This window comes from Falco peregrinus, chromosome 4 (assembly GCF_023634155.1).
Source record: "Falco peregrinus isolate bFalPer1 chromosome 4, bFalPer1.pri, whole genome shotgun sequence".
In the NCBI taxonomy this organism is placed as follows: Eukaryota; Metazoa; Chordata; class Aves; order Falconiformes; family Falconidae; genus Falco; species Falco peregrinus.
This window is the reverse complement of record NC_073724.1, coordinates 51,794,785-51,817,347: the sequence shown is the minus strand read 5'-3', so window position 1 is coordinate 51,817,347 and position 22,563 is coordinate 51,794,785. Positions and strand designations below refer to the sequence as shown.

General features: G+C 43.7%; 2 protein-coding genes across 3 annotated transcripts in view; both read left to right on the top strand.

Moving 5' to 3' along the window:
* The first annotated feature begins 28 nt into the window (after positions 1 to 28).
* On the top strand, positions 29 to 3,494 carry LOC101914952 (cytochrome c oxidase assembly factor 5). The gene is made up of 3 exons (XM_055801100.1): positions 29 to 161; positions 586 to 669; positions 2,811 to 3,494. Exons 1-3 carry the CDS (start codon positions 60 to 62, stop codon positions 2,850 to 2,852), a joined length of 228 nt encoding a protein of 75 aa, XP_055657075.1. The 5' UTR covers positions 29 to 59; the 3' UTR covers positions 2,853 to 3,494.
* A 6,823-nt stretch (positions 3,495 to 10,317) lies between these two features.
* The window catches only part of INPP4A (inositol polyphosphate-4-phosphatase type I A), a 131,105-nt gene continuing 118,859 nt past the window's right edge, over positions 10,318 to 22,563 (top strand). Inside the window, exon 1 of one of the 2 annotated variants that reach the window (XM_055803292.1) lies at positions 10,318 to 10,375. The gene's annotated coding sequence lies outside the window, so the exon portion shown is untranslated. Of the gene's footprint in view, positions 10,376 to 19,842; positions 20,029 to 22,563 lie in introns of those variants that run through there. The other variant, XM_027786549.2, reaches the window with a different exon arrangement.

Below are 22,563 nucleotides of genomic sequence, written 5' to 3'. Positions count from 1 at the left end.
TGCTGCCTGTTGCGGCGTGTGGGCGGGCCGCAGCGAGGCGTAGAGCCGGCCCGGCCGCCATGCCCAAGTACTACGAGGAGAAGGAGGAGGACGGGCGGGCCTGCGGGGGGGTGCGGGAGGACCTGCGGCAGTGCCTGCTGGACAGCCCCTGCGTCCTGCAGGTGAGCGCTGCTGCCCTCCCGGGACGAGCCCCGCCGCCCTCGGCCCCGCCGTCGCTGCCGTTGAGCCCTGAGGGACGGCGCCCCGAGGCGCCAGGCCGCAGGCGGCCGCCGTGTGAGCCGGCCCCCGCCGCGCCCGCGGCCTTCCCAGGCGTAGGGGCCGGCTTCTGGCGGGGGGAGCTGCTGCCGGGCCCGGGGGGAGGCGGCCTTCCTCTGGCGTGAGCCCGCCCGCGGCGGGGGGGTGTTCTGTCGCGCCTTTCGAGCCTGCCAATTCCTGTTTTAAGCGGGTTAAGCGATTTAAGAGGAAAGAGCGAGTTACCGTACTGTAGCAAAACCCCGAGCAGGCCTTGTCTGAAGTATTTTAATGTCTCTCCGACAAGCTGCAGAAATCCATTAAGTTTTTGATCTTTTATTTTCCATCTAACAGGAGAACAAAAGCCCTAAACAATGCCTGAGGGAAGGACACTGTAGGAGTTTGCAAATGACGTTTTTTGCATGCAAAAGATCGATGGTAAGTGTTTGTGGTGTGTTTGCTGTTAGCAGCCTGAATTCTTGCTGTCCTTTTCCGTTTTCTGAAGACCACTTTAATTCAGTAAAGCTGGGGTCGGTCAAGCAGAACAGGTCTTGCCTCTGAATTTAGTACGCTCCTTTTCATGAAGGAAAAACAGAGTTGCAGAGTATGAAAAAGATGGGGAAAATGTATATTTGGATTGAATTAGGCTTAGAATGTGACATGAGGTGGACCCCACCCCACCCCCTATTTTAATACTTGTTTTGGTAAAGCTTTGGTTTAAACAGTATCCGTAGATCAGTAATTGTGCGAGAAGATACTGATAAGCTAATTTTTGTCAGTGGAGCCATTGGAAGAGGTGTGTGTAGAGAACTTCTAGTTGAAAAGGATATTCTGTTAAAAAAAGAGACTTTCACTCTTGAACCAGGCTCTTGCGTTCAGGTTGTGCTGTCATTGATTTTCTTGGAGGACTTGAATTCATGATCGGTAACACTTTTGGGAGTTCTTATATAGTGAGCTATCAAGTATGATAGCAAGAAGTCAGTTTTAAAAATGTAGTTAAAGTTTCTCTCATGATGGGAGTTCCTTGTCCAGAAACATCTTGTGTTACTCTGGCATTTAAAAAAGGAGTTAAGGTGTGGTAAAGATGATATCAAAACTTTCTAAGCATGGGTAGTGCAGGGCTCGTTTTATTTTAGCAAATGTGATTACAAAATGAAGAATATACAGCTGAAACTGAACCTAAAATTTTTCTTCCATTCTGCGTGATTTAAGTCACAGTAGCTTTTTGTACCTCTCCTTTATGAACCGTATTAATCCATAAAGTGACAAAAAATTAGTTCTGTGGACAGGAAAAAAATGCTATGTACTTAGTGCTTGAAGTACCTATTTGACCCTGCAATAGCAATATAGGTATCTCCAGATGATGTGCCTGTCTTTCTGCCAGTAGGTTCTTAAAGGAGCCTGATGAAACTGAGTTTCTAGCTAATTGTCAGCAGTCATGTGGGAAGAGGCCTGGCTCTTGCATGTCTCTATTTAACTGCCCCAAATTCTAAGGCTGATAAGTGATATTTTTCTGGTCCTGTTAACTCTGTAAATTTCAAGAATTGTGCTCTGCCAAATTTGTTATTTGGTGTAATAGTGAGGCTTGAAGAGTATCCAAAACCAAGTTAAACACTAAATGCAGATATAGTTTACAATATGCTAAAGTCATTACAGGTTTTGCCTAGATACTGTTTTGTGTGCAAGGAAATACAGTGTCTTAGCATAGGAGTAAACTTTAGTACACTTTAAAGTAGGTACAAGTTTGAAATGGAAGCTGCTTGGTTGTTGGACAACCTGTGTCATTGTGTAGTTCAGTTATTTAAAGATTTTGCGACTGTTCTGAGTTCTGAAAGAGGCTTAGTTAATGGAGGTAGAAGATACCTCCTCAATCTAATACCTGAATTGCAATCTGTAACTGCTATCTTCAAGACTGACTTATCTAAATTCAGAAGAATTCTCTTAAGATTTGAAGTATCTTTTTCTGCTGCACTGAGAAAGAACTTGCAATTTAGCTTCTGTAAGTGTTGCACTGTAGCTTTTATTGTAGCTTTTATTGTAGCTGTACTGTAATTTTTTGCCTTTCATTAAATGCTTTTTTGTAACAGCCAAGAATAAACCTGCAGATTTTACAAGCTGAATATTATTTCAGGCTTTATTTCTTTTTTTACCAGAAACTTCTTGTATTTAGTTATCACTGTCCTCACTGACATTTGCAGTGACTCCCACTTCAACCCAATCTGAATTTTCCTCCTTCAGCTTACCAGTTAAGTTTGGAAAACCAGATCTAAGCAGATTTACACTACCTTGTTTTCATGTGTTCCTTGCCATACTGTTCTGTCATTTGTGTTATCACGCTGTTTATTTTAGAATGCACAGGATGCTTATCACATATTTTGTGTGATACTTAAAATAATACAAAGTCTGTTTCATTGGAAGAACCCTGTGGTCTGTTTGCTACATCACTAATTTTCTTTACAGTGGTTTCTGCTTTATTCTCTGCTTTCTTCTGATGTTTCAAGGGGCCCAGATAGCACAAGCACTCTAAAGTGTTTCTTTTGCAAAATATATGTTTTTAATATATTGACTTCAATTTTCAGTTGGATACCAGAGCAAGATTCAGAGGAAGGAAGGGGTACTGAAGTCCTCGTGGAGACTCAGCCATGGGAAGTCAGGGTTCATCAGCACTTTAAGCAAAACGGAGACTAAAGTAAGAAGATTGTATCTGCTGCATCCTTTCATGCAGTTTTTTTGTGGAAGGTGTCTACTATATCTGCTCCTGAGTATTCCAATAGATTGACCTGGATATGCATTTAAATGTTAAAAAGATGAGCATAAACTGCAAGTTCTGGCCAAAATGGATATTTGTCATGCACTTGCAATAAAATACATAAAATCCAGAATAAGCTGCAGAAGGTTTTTGAAGTGAAGTTGCCTTTTGTGATTCTACTAATTCTGATCATGTTTTAATATTACAAATAATACAAGACACAGAAGTGGGAGTTTACTTGACTGGTATCCCAGAGGGTACCTCAGGATTTTTCAGAGGTGAGGAGTTGACCAAGGTTGTGAAATCTCTGTGCAAGCTGCTTCCTCCCCAGTAGGTTTGTTACCCAATAAACCTGCAGTAGTAGGAGTGGTGATGTTTTTGCAGTCCCACATATACAAGGCTGGCGTCTCTTTCCTTTTACTACAGATTCCATGTAATGTGATGATTGATGTACATGGTTATTAGTACAGTCTAGGCTTGTTGGACATCTAGATTAAAATTTGGTTACTCTAAATTGAAAGTTGTCTGATTTATCGTTCGGTAATTGGTCTTCTCGTTGTTTTGACACAAGTGCAAGAGAACTACAGAATTATTCTAGTCAGTGACTTGAAAGCTGTATGCCTGGATTGTGTATCTTTGGATGGGTGAAAGGTGTTCCTTAGGCTAACGGTTAAGGAGACCATGGCCACTTTTACTGGGTTTTGGAAGTATTTGCAACAGTATTTAAGCCACTCTGAGATGACCTGGAATGAGTCTGCATTTCTGCATTATTTTCCAAGCAAGTGTCTAAATACTAATCCAAACATAAGTACAAGTGAGGGATGATGATCTGGACTTAATTGTGTTTATGGGAAGACGTGTTCTACAAATTTACTTTGTGAGCATTTTTCTTGGTGTTACTTTCTGAATTCTATGATTTGCTTTATGGATGTAAAAGTTTCAAATTTCCCTCCATATTCATATAAACGGTAACTAGTTTCTGCTACTTGCTCTTCCTTTAGAATTCTTTGTGCTTAGTCAAATGTTATTGTAGTTTCATAAGTTATAAAACAGCTGCAGTGAAAAAGCGAAGAAATTAATAGAGGAAAATACTGTTTTGCTTTCCTTTGATCGAGGATGACTGTGGCAGATCTGTCTGCAGCCATGACAGTGTTCTTTGAGACCTACATAGTAACATCTATCAATTAGTCTCTTGCCTCACCTTGTTAAGGAAGTGGGAGTTGTGGGGGTAACAAGCATTAAATAGTGCTTAAGCCATGACTATGGTTGATATGTGCTGGTTCTGTGTAAGGATTTGTTTCTGAAGAATATTTCTCTTTCCTTCCTTCAGTGTCTTTATCTCCTTCCTTCTCTGTCTTTTGAAGCCTTTAAGAAATAAATGGTAGTGCAACTCTTATATGTGGAAACAAATAACTTCAGACAAGGTGATTAGAAACAAGATCAGGAAATAGCGAGAGGTGAGAGAGTCATAATAATTTCTTTTCTTGGCTAAGCTTATAGCCATGTGACTGATTTAAATTTCATCTGAACAGATGCTCGCAACATTTATTGTTTGTAAAACTGATGACTTCAGTGAATGAGTGCATGTTTATTGTTTCTGTCTGTCTTAAGCAACTGCTCTGTGATCAAAGTATGTTTATATTCATTGTATGTGTATTATTTTTGCGATTGTAAATCAACACAGATTTCACATTTTCATGTCCGTTGATCGTGTAAAAGCTAGTTTCTTTGTTGAAGTGCTGTAAACATCCTTTTGTTTTCTGCAGCCTAATTTCTCTATTATATCTTTACGTATGCTAATATTGATGTCTATGAGAATATTCTTAGCTTAGCATTCTAATTTCAAAGTACTACTCACAAGCTTTCTCCATGGGGGGAAGAAAAAATAAAAATGGGAGTAAAACCAAATTCAAAGCCACTTGACATGCAATTAAATGTCAGTTAGAGAGAAGAGTGGGAATGGTGTGTGGGTTTGGTAGTCAGGGACACTTCTGTGGTCTATCCTGCCTTAGTGGACTGTGGGCTTGATCGTTCAGGTGATCTGTTCCTTTTTCAGGTGTAATCACACAGCCTCACCTAATGGTGTTGCAGCAACTCCTTTTGGAAAGGAACAGACAACTAGTTAAAGTTATTTTTAGTAATTGGCTTTATCTAGTGGAGATCAAGTGTTAAAATTAAACACAGTGTTTGCTGTTGGACATTTAAGGATTTAATAATTGATTTAACAGAATACATGTATTATTTGAGCAAATAGAATCTTAGTGTTGAAACTTCCTAAGGGTTCACTAGGCTATCCAGGACAGTATAAAAATACATATAATATGTATCAAAATACTGACTTGCTTGAGAGACTCTCATTGTTCAAGTCCAGTATTGTGTAACATAATATTCTGTCTAAAAAGGACTATATAATTGCCTTGGGATTTTGAGTACTGTCCTGCTTGAGAGCTATGAATGTTTCTTGTGTGAAAAAGAATTTGTTTTGTTAATGGAAAGCCCTAGGTACTATGAATTTGTGTATTATAATTTTGGCATTTTTCCTAATGCACAAAATGTTTTTATTTGAATGTGTTGATATTTTTAAGTCTCACACCTTGTGCTATATCACTGGCTTTTGTTAAAAAAAATACATATATATTTCTAGACTATGGTAGATTTTGTAAGACTGAACATGCAATGTATTTGAATCTGTGAAATTGAACTGCTGAGGACAAAAGGTTGAATCGTGCCAAAAGGCTCTTGCTGGTTTTAGGATCACAAATATATGCATTGCTAATAATAATTCATGTTAAGTACAGGGTGCAGTCTGCAAAAACCTTTCACTGCTGCTCTCACTTCTCCCATTTGTTTAAATCGTGGCAGAGTCAAAGGGTGCTGAATGCTGTTGAGATTCACGTTGCAGACTGTGGCGCTGTCAGCATTAGGACCTGTCTGTGTTACTACATGTAGTTTCATCACCTAACATGTTCTCTCCGTGGTCCACTCCTACAAACACGTTTCTACTTACATAGCTGTAAATGCATGTTGTAGAACTACTGGCGTGCTTATTGTGATAAAAAATAGGCCATAGTCATTTACTCTGGCTTAAAATTTTTTTTGGTCCTTAACTTTATTCTTTCATTACGAGCTATAAGCATGTAGTTTAAGCAGAATCTATTTAAAGACCCATGTGTAGGTATATTAAAAAGTGAAAGTGGTTGGTGTTTAACAAGTATGCGTGCATTTATTATTTAAGTTATACCTCTTAAAAGGAAAGACAGAACATCCATTTAAAAAAAAATACTTTTGAAAGCTTTTCTGCTTTTGGAATGTGTGCATTTGTATTACAAAGAACTTCATTATTCCCTGGTTGGCATAAGAAATTGGTTGTGTATTCTCTCTTCACTTTTAAGTCTCTGGGGAGGAGCTGGTTGGATGATAATGGTTTTTTCCAAAGCAAACTTTAAAAATTACTATTATTTTGGTGGAAGCCTGGAACAAACTAGGCTGACACCTGCTCTTCAGGAGAGGGCTAAGTGTCACAAAATGTAGGTGGCAAGCAGGATCCATTTAAGCCTTTGGTTGGAAAACTTAGAACAGTAGCAGCTTTGTTGGCATGAAGAATTTCACAAGTACTCAGGCTGCCTTGTCACTTGGTGTGTGGTCATTTAGGATACGCGTGTGTGTTCTAAATACATATCTTGTTGTCTAAAGCTGAGGGGCATGGCAGTTCAGTTTCTGTCATAAACTGTAGTTGACAGTGTGGTAACCAGAAGCCTTAAGATCCTTTCTCCTTTTTCTTCCAAATGTTCATGCTGAATTATCTGTCTCTGGATGGCTTTGCTGCAGATATCTTCAGAAAATTATTAACCAGTTATTTCTGTAAGTGGTATGCCTCACAATGTCTTGGTTGACGCTCTGTAGAAGAAAATTCTGTAAACATGGAGAGCAGCTTCTTGACATAGACTCTGCTTTATTTTCAGGTTGTACAGTAGGCTGATTAATAATGCCCTTAAACACTGAAAGGAGAAGAAGCAACAAGATTGGCATTTTAATAGCTCCTTAAGGATGTCAGTAGCAGGTGATATATTTCAAGTAATAATTATTTTAATAGATAAACATTGAAATAATATTTTTATGTCAAGCTGAGGTGTGTTTGCCCTGATGAAAGCTTTCACGTGCCGTGCTCTTTCTTTGCCTGTAGGTCCTAATGGGCTGCAGTGAAATGGAAGGGGATAATTTCTTAAAAGATTTTTAGTAACAGAGGAAAGGATACAAGCTAATCTCTGTGATTTAGAACAAGATACCCAAACCTATTTTTGCAATATCGCTATTGTTAGTTTAAAAGGAGCTAGGGAAAAGAAGCGAATATAGAAATTGGCTGGTAATTCCTGAGTTCTAATGCTAAACTTTGTTACTGTAAAATTGTATTGTGTTGTCCTTCATTATCATGAAGGATGAGGAATACAGATGCTTTCTATCAATATATGGCAGGAATTTTTGAGGCTTTTTTGGTGGAGGAAGTTTTGAAGTCGTTCTTGTACACAGGTCACACAGGTCTAATAATTTGTTATTATTGTTATTGCTGGTCTCAGGCTTTTGGTTCTGTATCACCTGTCCCTCTGTCTTGGCTATAGCAGGATGTTTTTTTAAATCTGAGTGGGAAGAAATCTGTTACAGGTTGTTGGATTGGTGGCATACTGAGGAATATGAGGGTGAATAGACAGTGTGCTGAGGGGTTCGATAATCAGATGGGTAAATTTTTGCATTACTTAATATAAAGGCAGAGACCGCATAAAGCCCTTTATTGACTGAGACTGGACATCTGGTGGAGTGTCCCTGCTTTATATTAGCAGTTAAGGTAAGACAGGGTAAGGCAGTTTGACACCCTTTGTCTAGTCTGACCTCCTGTGAAGGTTTTTATGCTAGAGGAAGGTGTTAGCCCTTGGAAAGGGCATAAAATGTAATTGTTTTCTTTTGTTAGTATATTTCAGCAGCTAGTAATCTGTTAAAAGCGCGTGTCTGTCTTGTGATTAGAATTTGACTTCAGCTTTCACTAACAGAAGAAGGGGAAGGGATTGCTCTGCAAGACAGGTCAGCAGTATCTTGTATTTTCCTGCTGGGTATGCATTTAAAACTAAAAAATAATAATGAAATAAAAATAAAAATGTGTGTCTAATATTTTTTGATTAAATGTATAGATTGACTTCCTAAAATCTTGTGTTATGCCTGTCTTCCTTAGTCCCCTCACAAATTTGTAATCTTCTTTTAAGGACATAACCCCTGTTACGGTTTTTTTTCAGTGATCTACATATAGGTAAAATCTCCTCTTTCTTTGTACACTGTTGACTGTGCTTCCAAGATGCATGTCACACTTTGACAAAGCATTAAGTTGGGATCTTGTCTTCAGTTCTTTATCCATTATGACTCCAGAGCCTTTCCTGGAGTCAGTAGTTTTTCACTTTGCTGTTTTCCAAGTGTTCAAGGTATGGCTTTTTGTTCTTTTCCTGGATTTATAACCTGAGATTTGGCGACAAAAAAAATAATTTTTTAACATAATGCTTTATCAGCTGGTCCCGATTGTTTTGTTTACCACAGTGCCAGCTTTTGTGTTGTCCGCAAATACAATCAGCAGTGAATTTATACATGCTTCCACATCTTTGAGGAAGATGTTGAATCTGCTTATACCTGGTAATGGTCCCAGGGCAGTTCTTCGAGTATCTCTACTCCAAAACAACTCCCCTCTGACAGTTTTTGAGGTTTGTTGCGCAGGTTTTCTTAAATCAAACAAATCTATAATCTTACAAGAAAATCAGGTAAATTAAAAACCTGCCTTCCCTATGCATTTGTGCCCCACTGGCTTTTCTCTTACTTTGCCCTGGGTAACTCTCAGTGCTCTGCCTATAAATAATGTGGTTCTCCGCATCTTCCTTCAATGCTGGGGCAATGTACACGCCCTTCCCATCCGTTGGGTTTTGGTGCTGTTTTGATTCACTGATGCTACGTGAACATCAGTAGTAAACATTGTTCTTTCAGGATCCCTGGTGGGGAGTTGTCCAAGCCTGTTGTCTTTAAAAGGCTGTGGTTTGATTGATGATGATGAACGTTGTCATCAGCTACAAATAAACTACAGTGTTTAATGTGCTTAATGCTGTCAAGCTCTGTATTAAAATTGAAGGGTGCTAGTGACAGTGTCTGCTTGCTTTCTAGCCAAGTATTTTTATGAGGATGGCTTTCAGCTTGCACAGTATGTAAAGGAACTCCTATTTTGTCTCCATTTTGTTTAAAAACATGGCATGGTTCATTAACTTTGTGCTAAACTATGACCAAAGATAAATGTTAAAAATAGCTTATGGTTCTGTGTGATTTTGAAGCAGAAGTGCTTGCATGGAATTTCACCAATGACAGGTGGCAGAAAAGTGAAAAATTAAAGCTGCATCGCCTGGCTTTTCCACCCAAATTCGGATCATATTGAAGATTTGAGCTGGCAGCTCCCAGCATTGGGGAAGTGCAACAGGCCAATTAAAATTCTTGCACTAGAGCGGTGCTGGGGCTGGCTCGGCTGGTACTTGGCAGCAGTCCTGCAGGTCATGCGCGGCTGGCTGGAGGAATCCAAAGGAGCGTGTCTGTGTGCGCCTGGTAATATCCCACTGCAGTGTGTTTGTGGCACGTGGGAGCCCCTCCTACCTCCTGGGAGTTCTCACAGCGTAGCTTGTGAGTAACCTGTCGTCGTCTTGGTGTTTGTGCACCGTGCGAAAAATAATGGAATGAGCCAGAGGCGGACGGTGCCCTCTTCTTACTTTCTTTCAAATGACACCGGAGACGGCTGGAGCAAGTTAAATCCCCCCTGATAGCAATGGTGTAGAAATGAAGCGAAGGGGCCCAGACTCGGGCTGTACAGCAGTTTCAAGAGATGTAGCGGGCTGAGCCCGCTGCGGTGCAGCCCCCGAGGGGGCGCGGGTGCGGGTGAGCGGAGGAAGCGCGCTGTTAGAAAAGGGAAAAACACGGCGGGCACCGCGCGGGGTACGGCTGAAACTTCATGGCCGCGGTGGGGGCGCGTCCCGCAGCCGTGACGTTCTCCTTCTCGGGGTCCGCGGGTCCTGCCGGCAGACGGGGATAGGGGCGACGCCCGGCCTCCATCTCGGGGGTCCCCGCAGCCGGCGGTGGCGGCGCACGCAGAAGCGGGGGCCGGCCTCGGTAACGGGAGGCGTGCTGGAAGCCGGCGGCGCCCAGCCCCGGCGGGAGGGCCGTGCCGCTGCCACCCTCCCTGCCCGCCCCCCGCGGCGCGGAGGGGCGGGGCGGGGCCGCCGCTCCCGGTGCCGTCACGAGCGGGCGGGCGCCGGCGCGCAACGGGCCGCCGGGGTGCGGGGCCGGGGGCTGCCGCGGGGCGGGGCCCGGCGAGCCGGGGCGGCGGAGGTGAGCGAGGGGCAGCCGGGGGGCTCCGGCCGGGGGCTGCCGCGCCGCGCTGCGCTGCGCTGCGAGGAGGGGGCCGGAGCGGGAGGGAGCGCGGCGGGGGCCGGGGCCGGCGGGGCTCTCAAGGCCGAGGCGGGGAGCGCCGCTGACAGCGCGCGGGGGGGCGGCCGTTGGGCGGGGGGCGCCGCCGCTGGGGGCGTCCCGGGCGCGCACCGCCGAGCCCCCATCTTGGGGCGGCCCCGGCCCCCGCTGTGCTTCGTGCCGTCGCGCTGTCTCGGCCATCGCTGTGGTGGCTTTGTCGGGGGGCGCCAGGGGGCTGCGGCTGCGGCCTCGCCGCCGGTGAAGGTGCGTCCTGAGCCCCCGCCTGAGCCGGGCCGGGCCCGGCCGCCGTGTGTGAGGCGGGGCGCACGGACAGCGGTCTCGGGAGGAGATGCGAGAGGGAGACGTCAAAAAAAAAACCAAAAAAAAAAAGAAAAAAGGCGAAGGGATGATGTTGCTTTTAATATGTGATTCGGGGCGCTGTGTGCTTGAAAGCTGCTGTGCGGTCCCGCGCCCAGATGTTTTTACGAGATCTGCGCCTTCCGGCGCTAGCCCGGGCGCTGCTCGCCCGGCTTTGTGCTCTGGGCGTGTGGCGCAGCGGCCGGCGGGCTCCGCGCCCCCAGACCCGTCCCCGCGGCGGCAGGGTGGCCCGCGGCCGGGCGGTGCGGCGGTGCCTGGGCGGCGCGGCGGGGAGCGGCGCGGGGCGGCGGGGCCCGTGAGCAGCGCTGCGCCCGCCGCACCTGCGCGCTGTGGCAGTGGGGGGTCGCGGGCGCGCTGGGGGCGCAGCAGGCCCCGTGCTGGGGGAGCTGCGCGCTCGGGGTCGCCAGCGGGAATCTGAAAAAGCGAAGGGCAGAGCCACTGCGGCCCGGTGGCGTGTGGTGCGGCCGGGCTCGCTCAGCAGTGCTGCTCCGGCGGCGATGCTGACCTTCGAGGAATAGGAGTCGGAGAGCAGAACCTGGCGAGCAGAGTGTGCAGCGGGAAGTGACAGGATGCTTAAGAACATTTAACCTCCCTTAAGTTGTTCCAGATTGGCTTTTACGATGCCTTCCCGGTGTAGAGAAGTCTTAAAAGGCAACAGATTGTATGTTTAGTTTGGTGCATATTTCAGATTTTTGCCCATGAATTAAGCTAGATTATGGTAGTGAGTTACAGTAGAAATGCTTTTGCCCTGCCTTTGCAGTACAGGTGCACCATCATCCGTTTCACGTGGCTTTGATGGAGCAGTGTAAGAATGAAGTTGCAGCTTTGTCCCAGGGGTGTACATGTTCCTCCATACAAGGAGTAAAGCCAACATATGCAGGTTAGTGCTCAGCATGGACTACATAGATGGTACAGGGGCTTTTGTCTGGACTATGTTGCCAGTAGCTCTTCATCTGCAGACCAATATGATTATTTCTGCAGAAGTCTGTAGTATTGAACTTGTCTATGTTGGCAGTAAAGAGCCAGCTGGGAAGGTCTTGCTGGGTTACTTTTCAAGCAACAGAAGCAGAGACACTTCTGTGTTTGTATGTCCTCAAACTCTAAAGCAAGGGAGATGAGGTAGCAGAACCCTGTTGTCCTGAAAGCATGATTATTAGTTTCCCCTCGAGGAACCACCATTTGCTAATGCTTTTTTTCAAAGACTCTTCATTTAAAAACTTACTAAGTTTTTGTCCTGCTTCTGAAGATTTTATTTCAACGGGCTGTCTTGCTTCTAGGAACTCAGAAAATGCAGTATCTTGCCAATTTTTTTCACAGGTCTATCTGTCTGACTCTCGGTGCAAATGTTAGGCAGGAACAAATGGGAGGGTGGGGTGCGACATACATGTATTTTTGGCAAGAACTTTAAATTTGGTATTCTTAAATTTAGAAGTTCTGGCACTTTCCAAACTTTGAGGTGGGTGTGACCTCTTTTATTCACTGCTCTCTGCTGGCAGTACCAAGCTGTTACCAGCTCGTGATTTCAGTGCTGTTTTCAAGTATCTCTATCTAGGCTATATACATTTTTCTTGAAACATGACAACTTTACCTGTGATTTAATTTATTTTTAATCAGCTAATTTTGACTTAATCTGTAGTGGGTGGTAGCTTGTAGGGATCCATGGAGAAACAGTCCCTGCCAAAATGTGGCAAAAGAGCTGTGTGATCTTCAGAGGGCGTTTGGTTCTGTTACTGAAGACAGTGACCTCTGCAGAAGTTTACTTGTCTTGCTTGCTGTCAGCTGAGACAGAAGCCTGTACCCCTAGTAGGGCAGTAGAATTTTCAGTCTTCAGATCTCAGATATATGGAAGGTTGGACATCCTCAGTGGTCTCTCAGACCTGTTTAAGTCCAGTCTGGTTGCACAGGTGCTGTGTTAAATGGAAGAAGTTCTCCCTGTGGAGTGAAATGGGTGCTCTGTTTCCTGTATGTTCTGGGCTCCTTAATCTCCGTATTATTGTACTGGAATTAGGAAGGAAAATAAGAAGGCCAGGGACCCCTTTTTGGTTTTCGTTTCATTGTTAAGATTTAATTAAGGCTTCTGGCATGTACTTTGTTACAGCAAATTTTCATTACCTAATTGCTAGTACATAAAATACACCTTTAGAATATAAGACTACCTCTTGGACCCACTTTGTAGATTACTTGTTGGAAAAACTTCCGTGTTTCTTTCCAGTATGTGGGGAGCCATTGCCTTGCTTGGAGATGAAGTTTGAAACCTCTACCTGTTGTCCTTGAAGAGAGAGAGGAGATAAATAATGCAGGCAGCGTAGCTCAGAGCTCTCTTACACGCTTTTTGCTTCTGCTTGTCACTTCCCATCCTGTTTCTTTTCTGACAAACTGGATTTCCTCTCTATTGTTGGGTTATCTACCTAAATCTCAAACAGACATCCTTTGCAGAAACGCTGTTGAAAAATGTTGACCTTGGAAGAAGAAAGCTTTGGAGTGTCCACGTCTGTCAGAGAGATAGGCATAGCCTCAAATGTGTTTAAATCATACCTTTTGCTGCTTAACCTAATATGATAAGCTCTTTACTATAGATGAAGTTGATTCTTCTGACTTGTGGTTAGGAGGATTTTCCTTTTCCCACTTCACAGCTGCTTCCTGCTGCCGCTGCTCTCCTTCCTTTGCTTCCCATGTTGCGTTCTCTGCAGCACTCCGGTTACTGTAGGGGAAGTGTCGCCACAGATTGGCAGTGTGCGAGGCAAAACCAAGGAAGAACCGTGGCAAAGCAGGTTGAGAACGAAGTGTGGACCAAGTGAAGTAAGGAATATAACAGGGGCATTTATAAATTAGGGACCTGACTGAGAGGAGGGCATGTGTCTGGGCTGCGCAGGGATGTGGTAGGGTCATAGCCAGCTTTTGTGGTTTGTATGGCTTGTGGTGAGGGAGGTGTGCAGTAGATAACAGAAGGCGAACTCCCCAGACTTCCCCAGCAGTTGCTGCTGTATTTTCCCTGTTTCAGAAACTGGGGTTAAGGATGTTGCATCTGTCAGCACAGGTGGATGTTGAGCTGCCACTTCTGTCAGCCCACTGAGCCAGCCACTCTTCTGTCTCACAGAGGAAGGGAGGTGCCAGCACTGCAGAAATATGTTAGCCCTTCTTGAAAACAACGTTTAAAAGCTGTAATAAAGTGTATTCACTCAGCAAGAAGGCTATCCCTGGCTGTTTATACTTCCACTGAGTGTGAATTTTATGGTATTTTTACCAAATATGCAATGAAGAGTAAATAGGGGGATTAAAGTACCAAGGTACATCCGAACTTGGCTAAAATCGTCTTGATGAAATACGGGAGGGTAACAGTTTCCCCCCTGATATTCAGGCAAGTTCAGGTCTTGATCTTGGATGTAGGAGACTTTCTGCGCAGCTTATGGAGTGAACATGTGCATCTGTATTCACTGAAAGTGCTCACGACATACAGCAGTGAGATACCACTAAGACCTTACATGAAATAACTTCAAAATGGTATTTTGAAAAAGACATCCGTGAGCTGTTAGGTGTAGACTTGGCCCACTTGTGGGAGTATAACCCCTTTGATAGTCTTGTATTTTTCATTAAGGCCTGCATCTTGTTTGTGGCCTACCGCTCTTGCCATGCTGACGGAGAAGCCTGCTGTGTGAGAGGCGACGCTGTCGAAATACAGCTGTATTCTTCCAGCTTGTTGCAGGCAGAACAGATTTTGTGGAGGAGATAACTGAGCGAGGTGAAAGGGAGTAAGAGGCATGGGAGAAAAGGAGTGTACATATAGAGGGGGGACATGAAGGGAAGAGCAGGGAGGATGAGAGAGTAGGTGGCCCACAGGGGAAAGAGGAGAGTGATAGAAAAATGCACGCGGTGTGTTTCTGATCCATGTTCATAGCACTCTCCGGTGGAGCACTTCAAAACTGTAGTTTCTGCAAAAAATGTTTCTGTACCTGTACCTCCAGCTGGTGTGTGCCTGGGGAGAATGCAAAAGCAGGGGCTAGGCTGTAGAGCTGGGCTTCCCTGGCATATGCATCCTGGACCCAAACATATGGGAAGCACGAGGGGCCGTGCTGCTCTGAGTGAGAACCTGCAGACAAGGGCCCGGTACGGGGTTTGTGTGCTGCTGACTGCCATTGCTGGATGCTTTAGAGAAGCTGGGGTTGTCTGCTCTCACATGCAAGAAGTATGGAAATAAGATTCCATGTGCAACCTCAGCTCTCTGTTCTATGCTGTCTTCCCAATAAGCAAGCCCGCTTGCTTGAGAAAATAATATTTTTTACCATCCCTCTAAACTTTTATAAGAATAGTTATTCTTTCCAAGATATGACTAATTACAGGAAGCGTCTATGTACAGATGTTGCAAATCTTCAGAAACTGCACGCCTCAATTCCTTGGGGCAGTTTACAGCTAAGATACCCTTGCTGCAGTGTAGCAAACTGTACAGAATTCTATAAATATAATCAGTGCCTGCGAATGCCTCGCAAATGCCCAGTTTCTTCCTTTTTTACAAGGCTAAGAAGTCCAGGTTAATTCTGTGTTCGAGCAGCTGTTTTACCAGGCGGTACCCAGCTGTATCACTGAGGTTTCCATAACTTCCTTGCAGTTACAGAAGCACTTACAAGCAAAATGAGCTGTGCTTAGAAAGAATTTGATGCTTGGAATTTCTCCTTGCGATGAGTAGGACAAGTCTTTAAGGTAAACAGCGGAGGCACAGAGCATACTAGATTTGCTGAGGATTTGTTCTTCCACTCATTCTCTGTCACTAAATCTGTTGTGTTGGGGAAAGTGCAGTGCTGTACTTACTGCTGGACTTACTGCTAGGGTTAGGCATTGGATCTTTCTGTAATTCTGGTTTGTGTTTGTTTAAGCCTTAACCCTTGCAGTCTGAAGTGCGGTTTCAGGCTTTAGAAGAAATTTTCAAGAATTGTCCAGTCTTTAAGACTTATAATAAGACTTCAGAATTAAATTGCTTTGTATAAGGTGTCTTAAAAATACTTGCCTGCTTGGAATCTGTGCTGTTCTTTTTCTACGTTGTCTCTGTGATGACCGGTATTAAGGGAGTAGTTTTTCTTAGGTTGCTAAGCCTCTAATTGTTCTAGTGCTCTTTAGAAAAACAACTTGAGGTTTTTTTGAGTGTTGCTCAGAATGAAGTAGTTATTGGTAGACCCTCCCATGATATGCACCCCACTCCCCACCCCCCCGTTATCCACCTGGATTTCTCTGTGCATCTTGCGGTGTTTTGTCTTGTCTTGCCACGAACGGTTCTTTTGATCCTGTAGCTACTTTTAACATTCACTCGGCTGAAAATTACTGTGCCTCCCACAGCAGGGCAGGTGGAAAGAAATGTGTGCCTGCACTTCAGCAACTCTAGTGCAAAGTTCAGTGGCTTAATTTAAACTGTTGGTTTGACATTTCTGAAGAGCGGTCCACTCAATCTGGTCCAGTGACTTTGCTTGGGAGGCCATAAACTTGAACAGCAGTGTGGTAATATCTTCAGTCACCAGAGCTACTTGCCTAGCTCAGTGTGTGCCACTTTTTGGTTATATTTTTATCATAAAGCGGTAAGTATTAGAACATTGTTAATTTTGATAGCAGTTCTGAAAATGTCAGAATTTACTGAAGATTACAGCATTTGTTTTTAAAAAGGTGCTTGTGTATTGTCTTGTGGAAGATGCTATGTATAAAATGAAAAATCTGGGATGAGTCTTCCTGTCCAGGTCCAGAAATCTGTAGAGCATTTCTCAGGTGCTTTGTGAGTACGGACATTGTCTGCACAAGAGAATTATGCTGTGGGTATCTTAACCCTTCCAGTTTTTATGGGTCACTTTTTAAAGTTTAAAATTGTACAGTATCACACAGACAGATATAGCAACAATTAATACGAGACCAGTAGATAATACTGTCAGTAGAAAAGTCACGTATGTCTAGCCATGTTTAAAAGTCAGTGCACAGCCGAAAGCTAGGAGGTAGCCTTGAGTGACAAACTTAACTCCCTGTGCGCTTGTGAACTTGCTCTGCTGTCCAGTTGCATACTTCTAGAAACATGGATGAACATGGTCCTTGAGGTTTTCTAGTCGTCATAACTATTGCTCCCAAAGTGTGGGTGAATCATCTCTCACAATTTCTGGGATTGGCAGAAGCGTGGAAGTGTTTGGCATTATTGGTTCCATGCTGAATGCGAAGCAGTGCTGCCCCAGACAAACAAGATGGTTATAGGCCGGAAGACAGTATTTTAAACCACAAGTGACCTACCCTGCTGACACAATAGCTGACTTAAAAGATCAGTCCATGTAACCACAGTTTGGCCTCATGGGTTCCAATTACGCTGAAACTTTACTTAGGTGATCTGCTCCTCTGTGTTGTATTTAATGCACAGGAGGGGCCTAATGTGGGGATGAACCATGCAGTCAAGGACATCAGTGAGTGTAACAGCTTTATTTGTTGCAGAAATTGGAAGTTGTACAGTGATCAAAACAGGGGGGATTGAAGGAAGAGCAGGACAAGGTGGTTTTCTAAGTGAGAGCTGCATCCTTCTGGAGGCCTGGGACACAACCCTACCGCTCCCCGCAGTTCCTGTGTGGTGCAAGGCAAGTCTTTAAAAATTGTGCTTTTGCCATTGGTCAATATTTCTGGGTTTGGATGCCTGATTTAAGATCCAGTTTCAGTTTTACAGAACTGCTAAGCCCTCCCAGCTATTTCTTCATATGTTACGTAAAAGACTGTATACTTCCAAAGTTGAATCATGGAATGTCTTGAGTCGGACATCCCAAGCTAGTTGATACTTTATTCTTTCTGCAGAAGAAGGCTGGTTCTCCCTTGAAGTCTGCGTCCAGTATCTCTCCCATTCCCACAGCTGGTTACCAGCCTCCTTGCATCAGCTTAGGCTGCCTGCCTTGGGTTTCCTGCTGATGCTGCTTCTCCAGTGTCTTTGATCTGCCTATACCTGTCTGTTCCTCAGCTCTTTATTGCAATGATTCCTCCCATCCAAGTAATTTCTGACTTTATTTCTACCCCCAAACTTCAGTCCTGGTCTTTTGACACCTTCGTTTTCTTTAAGCCAACTTTGCCAGTATTGCTCTTCAGATCTATTACTCCTTCCTCTGCTCCCTTGGTTTCGTTGTTTTTCCCCATGCTTTTGAATTTGATATTTCTTTCATAGTCCCAAAGGTTTGTCCTGAGATACAAGGTCTGTTGGCCCAGTTCAATGTTCAACCAAACTGATGTTGAATGTTTATTAAAAGAAACTGTTTTCTGAACCCCATGGGCTGGAGCAGTGAGCCTGCTTATAGGGCAGTGCATGTGCGCTTAGGTCACCTTTGGAAATCAGGAGTACTCAGTTTTTTGGAATCTTTGGAGATTTTAGTTGTGAGTGAATCTCTACAGGATCTGTGTTTACTGTGATTTTTAAAAGAATTTGGGTAGAAGGGAAAGACTGCCAGTTTTTTTTGTTTTTTTAAATTTATGCAAAACATTGTTCCTTTAGCCCTTATTCTTGGCAGCAGCTGAACTGTTTTAGCTGAAGCTAGTGATTATTCTTTAAAAATCAGTCTGAGGCAAACACTCAGCATGAAAAATTTCTGGGCACACACTTTGGGAAAATGTAAGCCACTGAAAACAGTCTTTTAAGAAGTGGAGTTGAACAGCCATAGTTATGGGTGGTGATGCTACTGGTCCCACCTTCTGATTGCTTCTCTCTTGCTGAAGGATTAGAAAGTGCTTCACAAAGTGTTAATTCACTTCGTATGATCCTCTGTGTCTCAGCTGTTGTGCAGTGACACAACAGCATCATGTTTGGCATGCAGTGGCATATAAGAGGTTTTAAAACAATGTGGGACTAGTGATGGCATATAAATGACTTGTCTGTTAGAAAATGGGGGAAATCTTGCATAGCAAGGAACTGCTTTCAGTGTAGCCAGAGACTTTCCTACTCTTCCCCTTTTAGTAAGAATGGTGGAAATGTTGACTTGCATCTTCGTATATATGATATATATCAAAACTATTTCTCTCCCCAGGCAATGTACCTTTCCCAAACAACTGTGAGGAAGCATTTATTGAGCACTAACTCAGAACGTATGGGTACTGCCATCTAAGTTGTCTGCATTACTTAGGGTTTTTTTTCAAGTAATAGACAGACTTCATCTTACAAAGAATATAAGAGTTGAGAAAACTACATATGCTCTGACTGAATCTTTTTGACAGTATGTTTCTTTTGGCAAGAACAGATTACCCAGGAATAGTTATTTTTTCCTGTTGGTTTGACCCAATCTATATTTTAGTAAAATTACCCTTTCCAAGAAGTATCAGTAAGAACTGTATTTCTGGTAGAAGTACCAGCGGCTACAGGAGCGGTGCCTGAGCCACAGGCTTCCAACGTGATCTGTAGATTTACTGCTTCTCTTGAGCTAGAGATGGATATGGAACAGGCCTTGTTAATTCTACATCAGGTTCTCACATAGCTTTCTATCTTTGTGATTTCTGCGTCACGGTGTCTGAAATGTTCTGTACTTAATATATTAACGGTAGGTTACTGTTCTGTGTTCCCAAGAGGCTTTCCAGCTGGGAGCAAGTAATATGTTATGACCAGAAGGTTATAGACTCTATAAAAAGAGAGCACAGCAGAACAGTCAGTTAAGAAATCTATGTGAAAGCTTCTATAATGAGTGAATCTGCAAGGAGAGTTTTGGATGTGTGTGCTCTATTCAATTTTGAGAACACTTCAGATTAAATGTCTAGTTAATATGTTGAATGAACATGCTTACATGAGATATTTAGCAGTTCTCTTGTATAGCCTAAGTAGCCCAGTTACAGTAGAGCAGTAAGTGTCCAGGTGCTGTCAGGAACTGGGAACTTCAGTACCTTGCAGACTTGGATGTGAACTGAGCAACTGTATTAAAATCTTGTAGGTAAAGGAAGCATGCTGCTGAAAATGGACTGGTGAGACGTAAATGAAGCCATTAGAAGTCATCACAGGCTCACTGTTGGCTCTTTGTATGTGAACTGTGCCGCTTTTCAGTGACTGCATTATGCCTGTTACTTCTCAACAGGATAATACCGCCCTGGGAGAAGAGACGCTGGTGTAGTGGAGGCTTCTGCTCTGTTGTGTAGAAGAAACTCAGCAATTAGAGTAGCTGCTAAGCACAGGGAGACTTTTGAGAGCTGCTCTAAAAACACTGCTCTTCAGTCCCAGCAGAAAGCAGGTATGTGGGGAGACAATGGGGAATGAATTGTGAGGATCAGTGTTTTTCTAGTGAGATATCCCTTCTCAGGAAGAGCAGTGAAAACTTCTGCTGTTTTGTTATGTGAATGTCATGTCTCATCTAGATGTTTCAGGGGCTAAAGACCTGGCATAGGAATAAAAATTCTTTATTTCTGTGGTTCTCTTAGGTTGCATCCTTGTTCTGTTTCCTTTCTGTTGCTCTGAAGGGATAAAAGCAAGTTCCCCCCTGGTTTCCCTTACCTCAGAGTTATCTCAGGGTGCTGCACCTTGGAAAGTACTACGTTAGTTCTTACTCTTGGAACAGTAGTGTCCTGTTGTATTACCATCTTGCTGTAGCAGTCCAGGGTTGCTTTGAACATCTCTCGTCTAGCTTTGGAGCATTAAAATCCCCAAAATATTTGCTCCTGGGGTGTCTTTTGCCGTGTGAAGAAAGAAGCCAGCAACACAGTCCTCTCCACTGACATATATATGAACAGGATAGTTCATCCCAGGAGTTACCATTGGAACCTGCCTTCCCTTCCACACCACGTCTGACAGGTAGGGGCTGGAGAGAGTCACAGTGGTACAGTAGTTCTTCTGCAAGGGTGCTCCTGAGGGTAGAAATTTACTTTGCTGTAAGTGCACCTTTTTCTCCCTCCTACTTCCTGCTCCAGAAATTTGCATTTGAGACAGGCAGCTGATGATAGGAGGGAAGGGGAAACAGTTATTTGAAACAGGTTGTGAGAATCCAGTGAAAGGTTCTTTCAGGAGAAGCCATGGTGGTCATGTCTCCAGTAAAGTAAGGTCATGAGTAATTGTCTCTAGAACAGAGGAGGTCGTGAAGCCTCACTTTTGCATGCGGCAGTTAAAAAAAGATGTCAGGGAACTTATGTGGCAGTAGTATTGTCAACCTTGGATGTTTGGAAATCACAGGAAGCCTTCAGAATTGTGAGGGTTGTTGAAATAATCCTGCCATAGACCTCATATTTTTCTCCCAGCTTTGGGAGTTTTTAGGTAGCTCCCAATCTTGATGGTCTCCATCACTAATATAGAGTAAAATAGCATGCTGCGTGGTCGCCTTACAGGCTGCTCTTCCTGGAAACACTTGTGTCTTTAAATTTTTTGTGTCAGTGGTACTGAAGGTCTAACATGCATCCTTCCCTCTTTATGAGTTGACTTGTAAGGTATGTTTCCAGGCTCTAGTCTGATAGTGATAAGGTGAAAGGTTTTGTCTTTCTTATGTGTAATACACGCTTCAAGGACCTGAGACTTTCAGGAGAAGGCTGGGTGTTGTGAGACTTGGGTAAAATGATCAGAAGGACCAGTGATTCCTGAGGGAATAATTGTTGGAGATTCTTCTAAACATCTGTGTTTCACTGAGGCCCTTCAGAGTAGTTATGAGGATGGGCAAATCCCCACCCTTTATATAGGCTTCTAATTATGTCTGGATTTGTGTAATTGTATATGGTTGACTGCCTTAGGGATTCATGGTGCAAAACTCCGCACAGAGTGCCAGTTTGGTGCCGACATCATATTTGTGTGTATTGTATCTACCTGGAACATCTACAAAGTGAAAGGTTAGTGAAATGCAAACAAGTCCATTTTATGGTGTTTCTGCAGCAGAGCAGTATCAGGAGCTACACAGTCTCTGAAGTAGAGGTTTTGAGCCAAATGTTTCATGGGAAGCATTTACTTTCAGGCTGCTCCTGTAGCCAGTACTCTGACCCTCCCTGTTGTGATGAGTGCCCTCTCAGAAGCATTCTGAGGTTCTGAGAGCACAGTGTACCCCAGTAATTTCCATCTGGGGCCTGCTACTGAGATACATAAGTTAGACCTTGCCAACGGTTGGCCTAATTTAAACTGTGATGTCTAAGGACTGGAGGACGCAAGAAGTGGTAAAAAAAAAATCTATATTCTTGCCCTTTTTTTGGTTTATTGTTTAGCATCTGGGATGGAGAGCCCATGAACACATACGCCTCTAGGGAGGGTAATGTGTGGCTCTGGAAGGAGAAGAGCTTCGGTTCACCTAAAAGTGTCAAGAGCTCGGAGAATAAAAAAGAAAATATGCATTAGGTCTATAAGTAGAAGGTAGTGGGGATTTTTTTTTTCAATGGTCCTTTTTTGCTGCAGTTAGGCTTGCAGATTAGGATTAGACTAGAACTGATACCGTTTGAAGTGGTGAAGCCATGAAGGTGGCAAGAGATATACCTGAACAGAAAGGGTACTTGCAGAGCACAAGTTGAGAGGCATGAGCTCTCTGTGAAAGTTTGACAGGATTAGGAAAAGCCATATTTATGAGTTGTAGGCAAACAGACTTTTAAATACCTTTACATTAATTTATGGAGAAGATAGGGAAAATATAATTTACCTGTCATTATTTTTATGATGCAGCTGATGGGGAGGAGATGATGAAAGACCCTCTAGATTTATGGTCAAAGATTATGAGAGCATAATTTAGAGAACTGTGAGAAGCAAGGCTTGAAAAAACAAAACAAACAAAAAAACCCAAGAAAAAAACCAAGGAAGAGGAACAGTG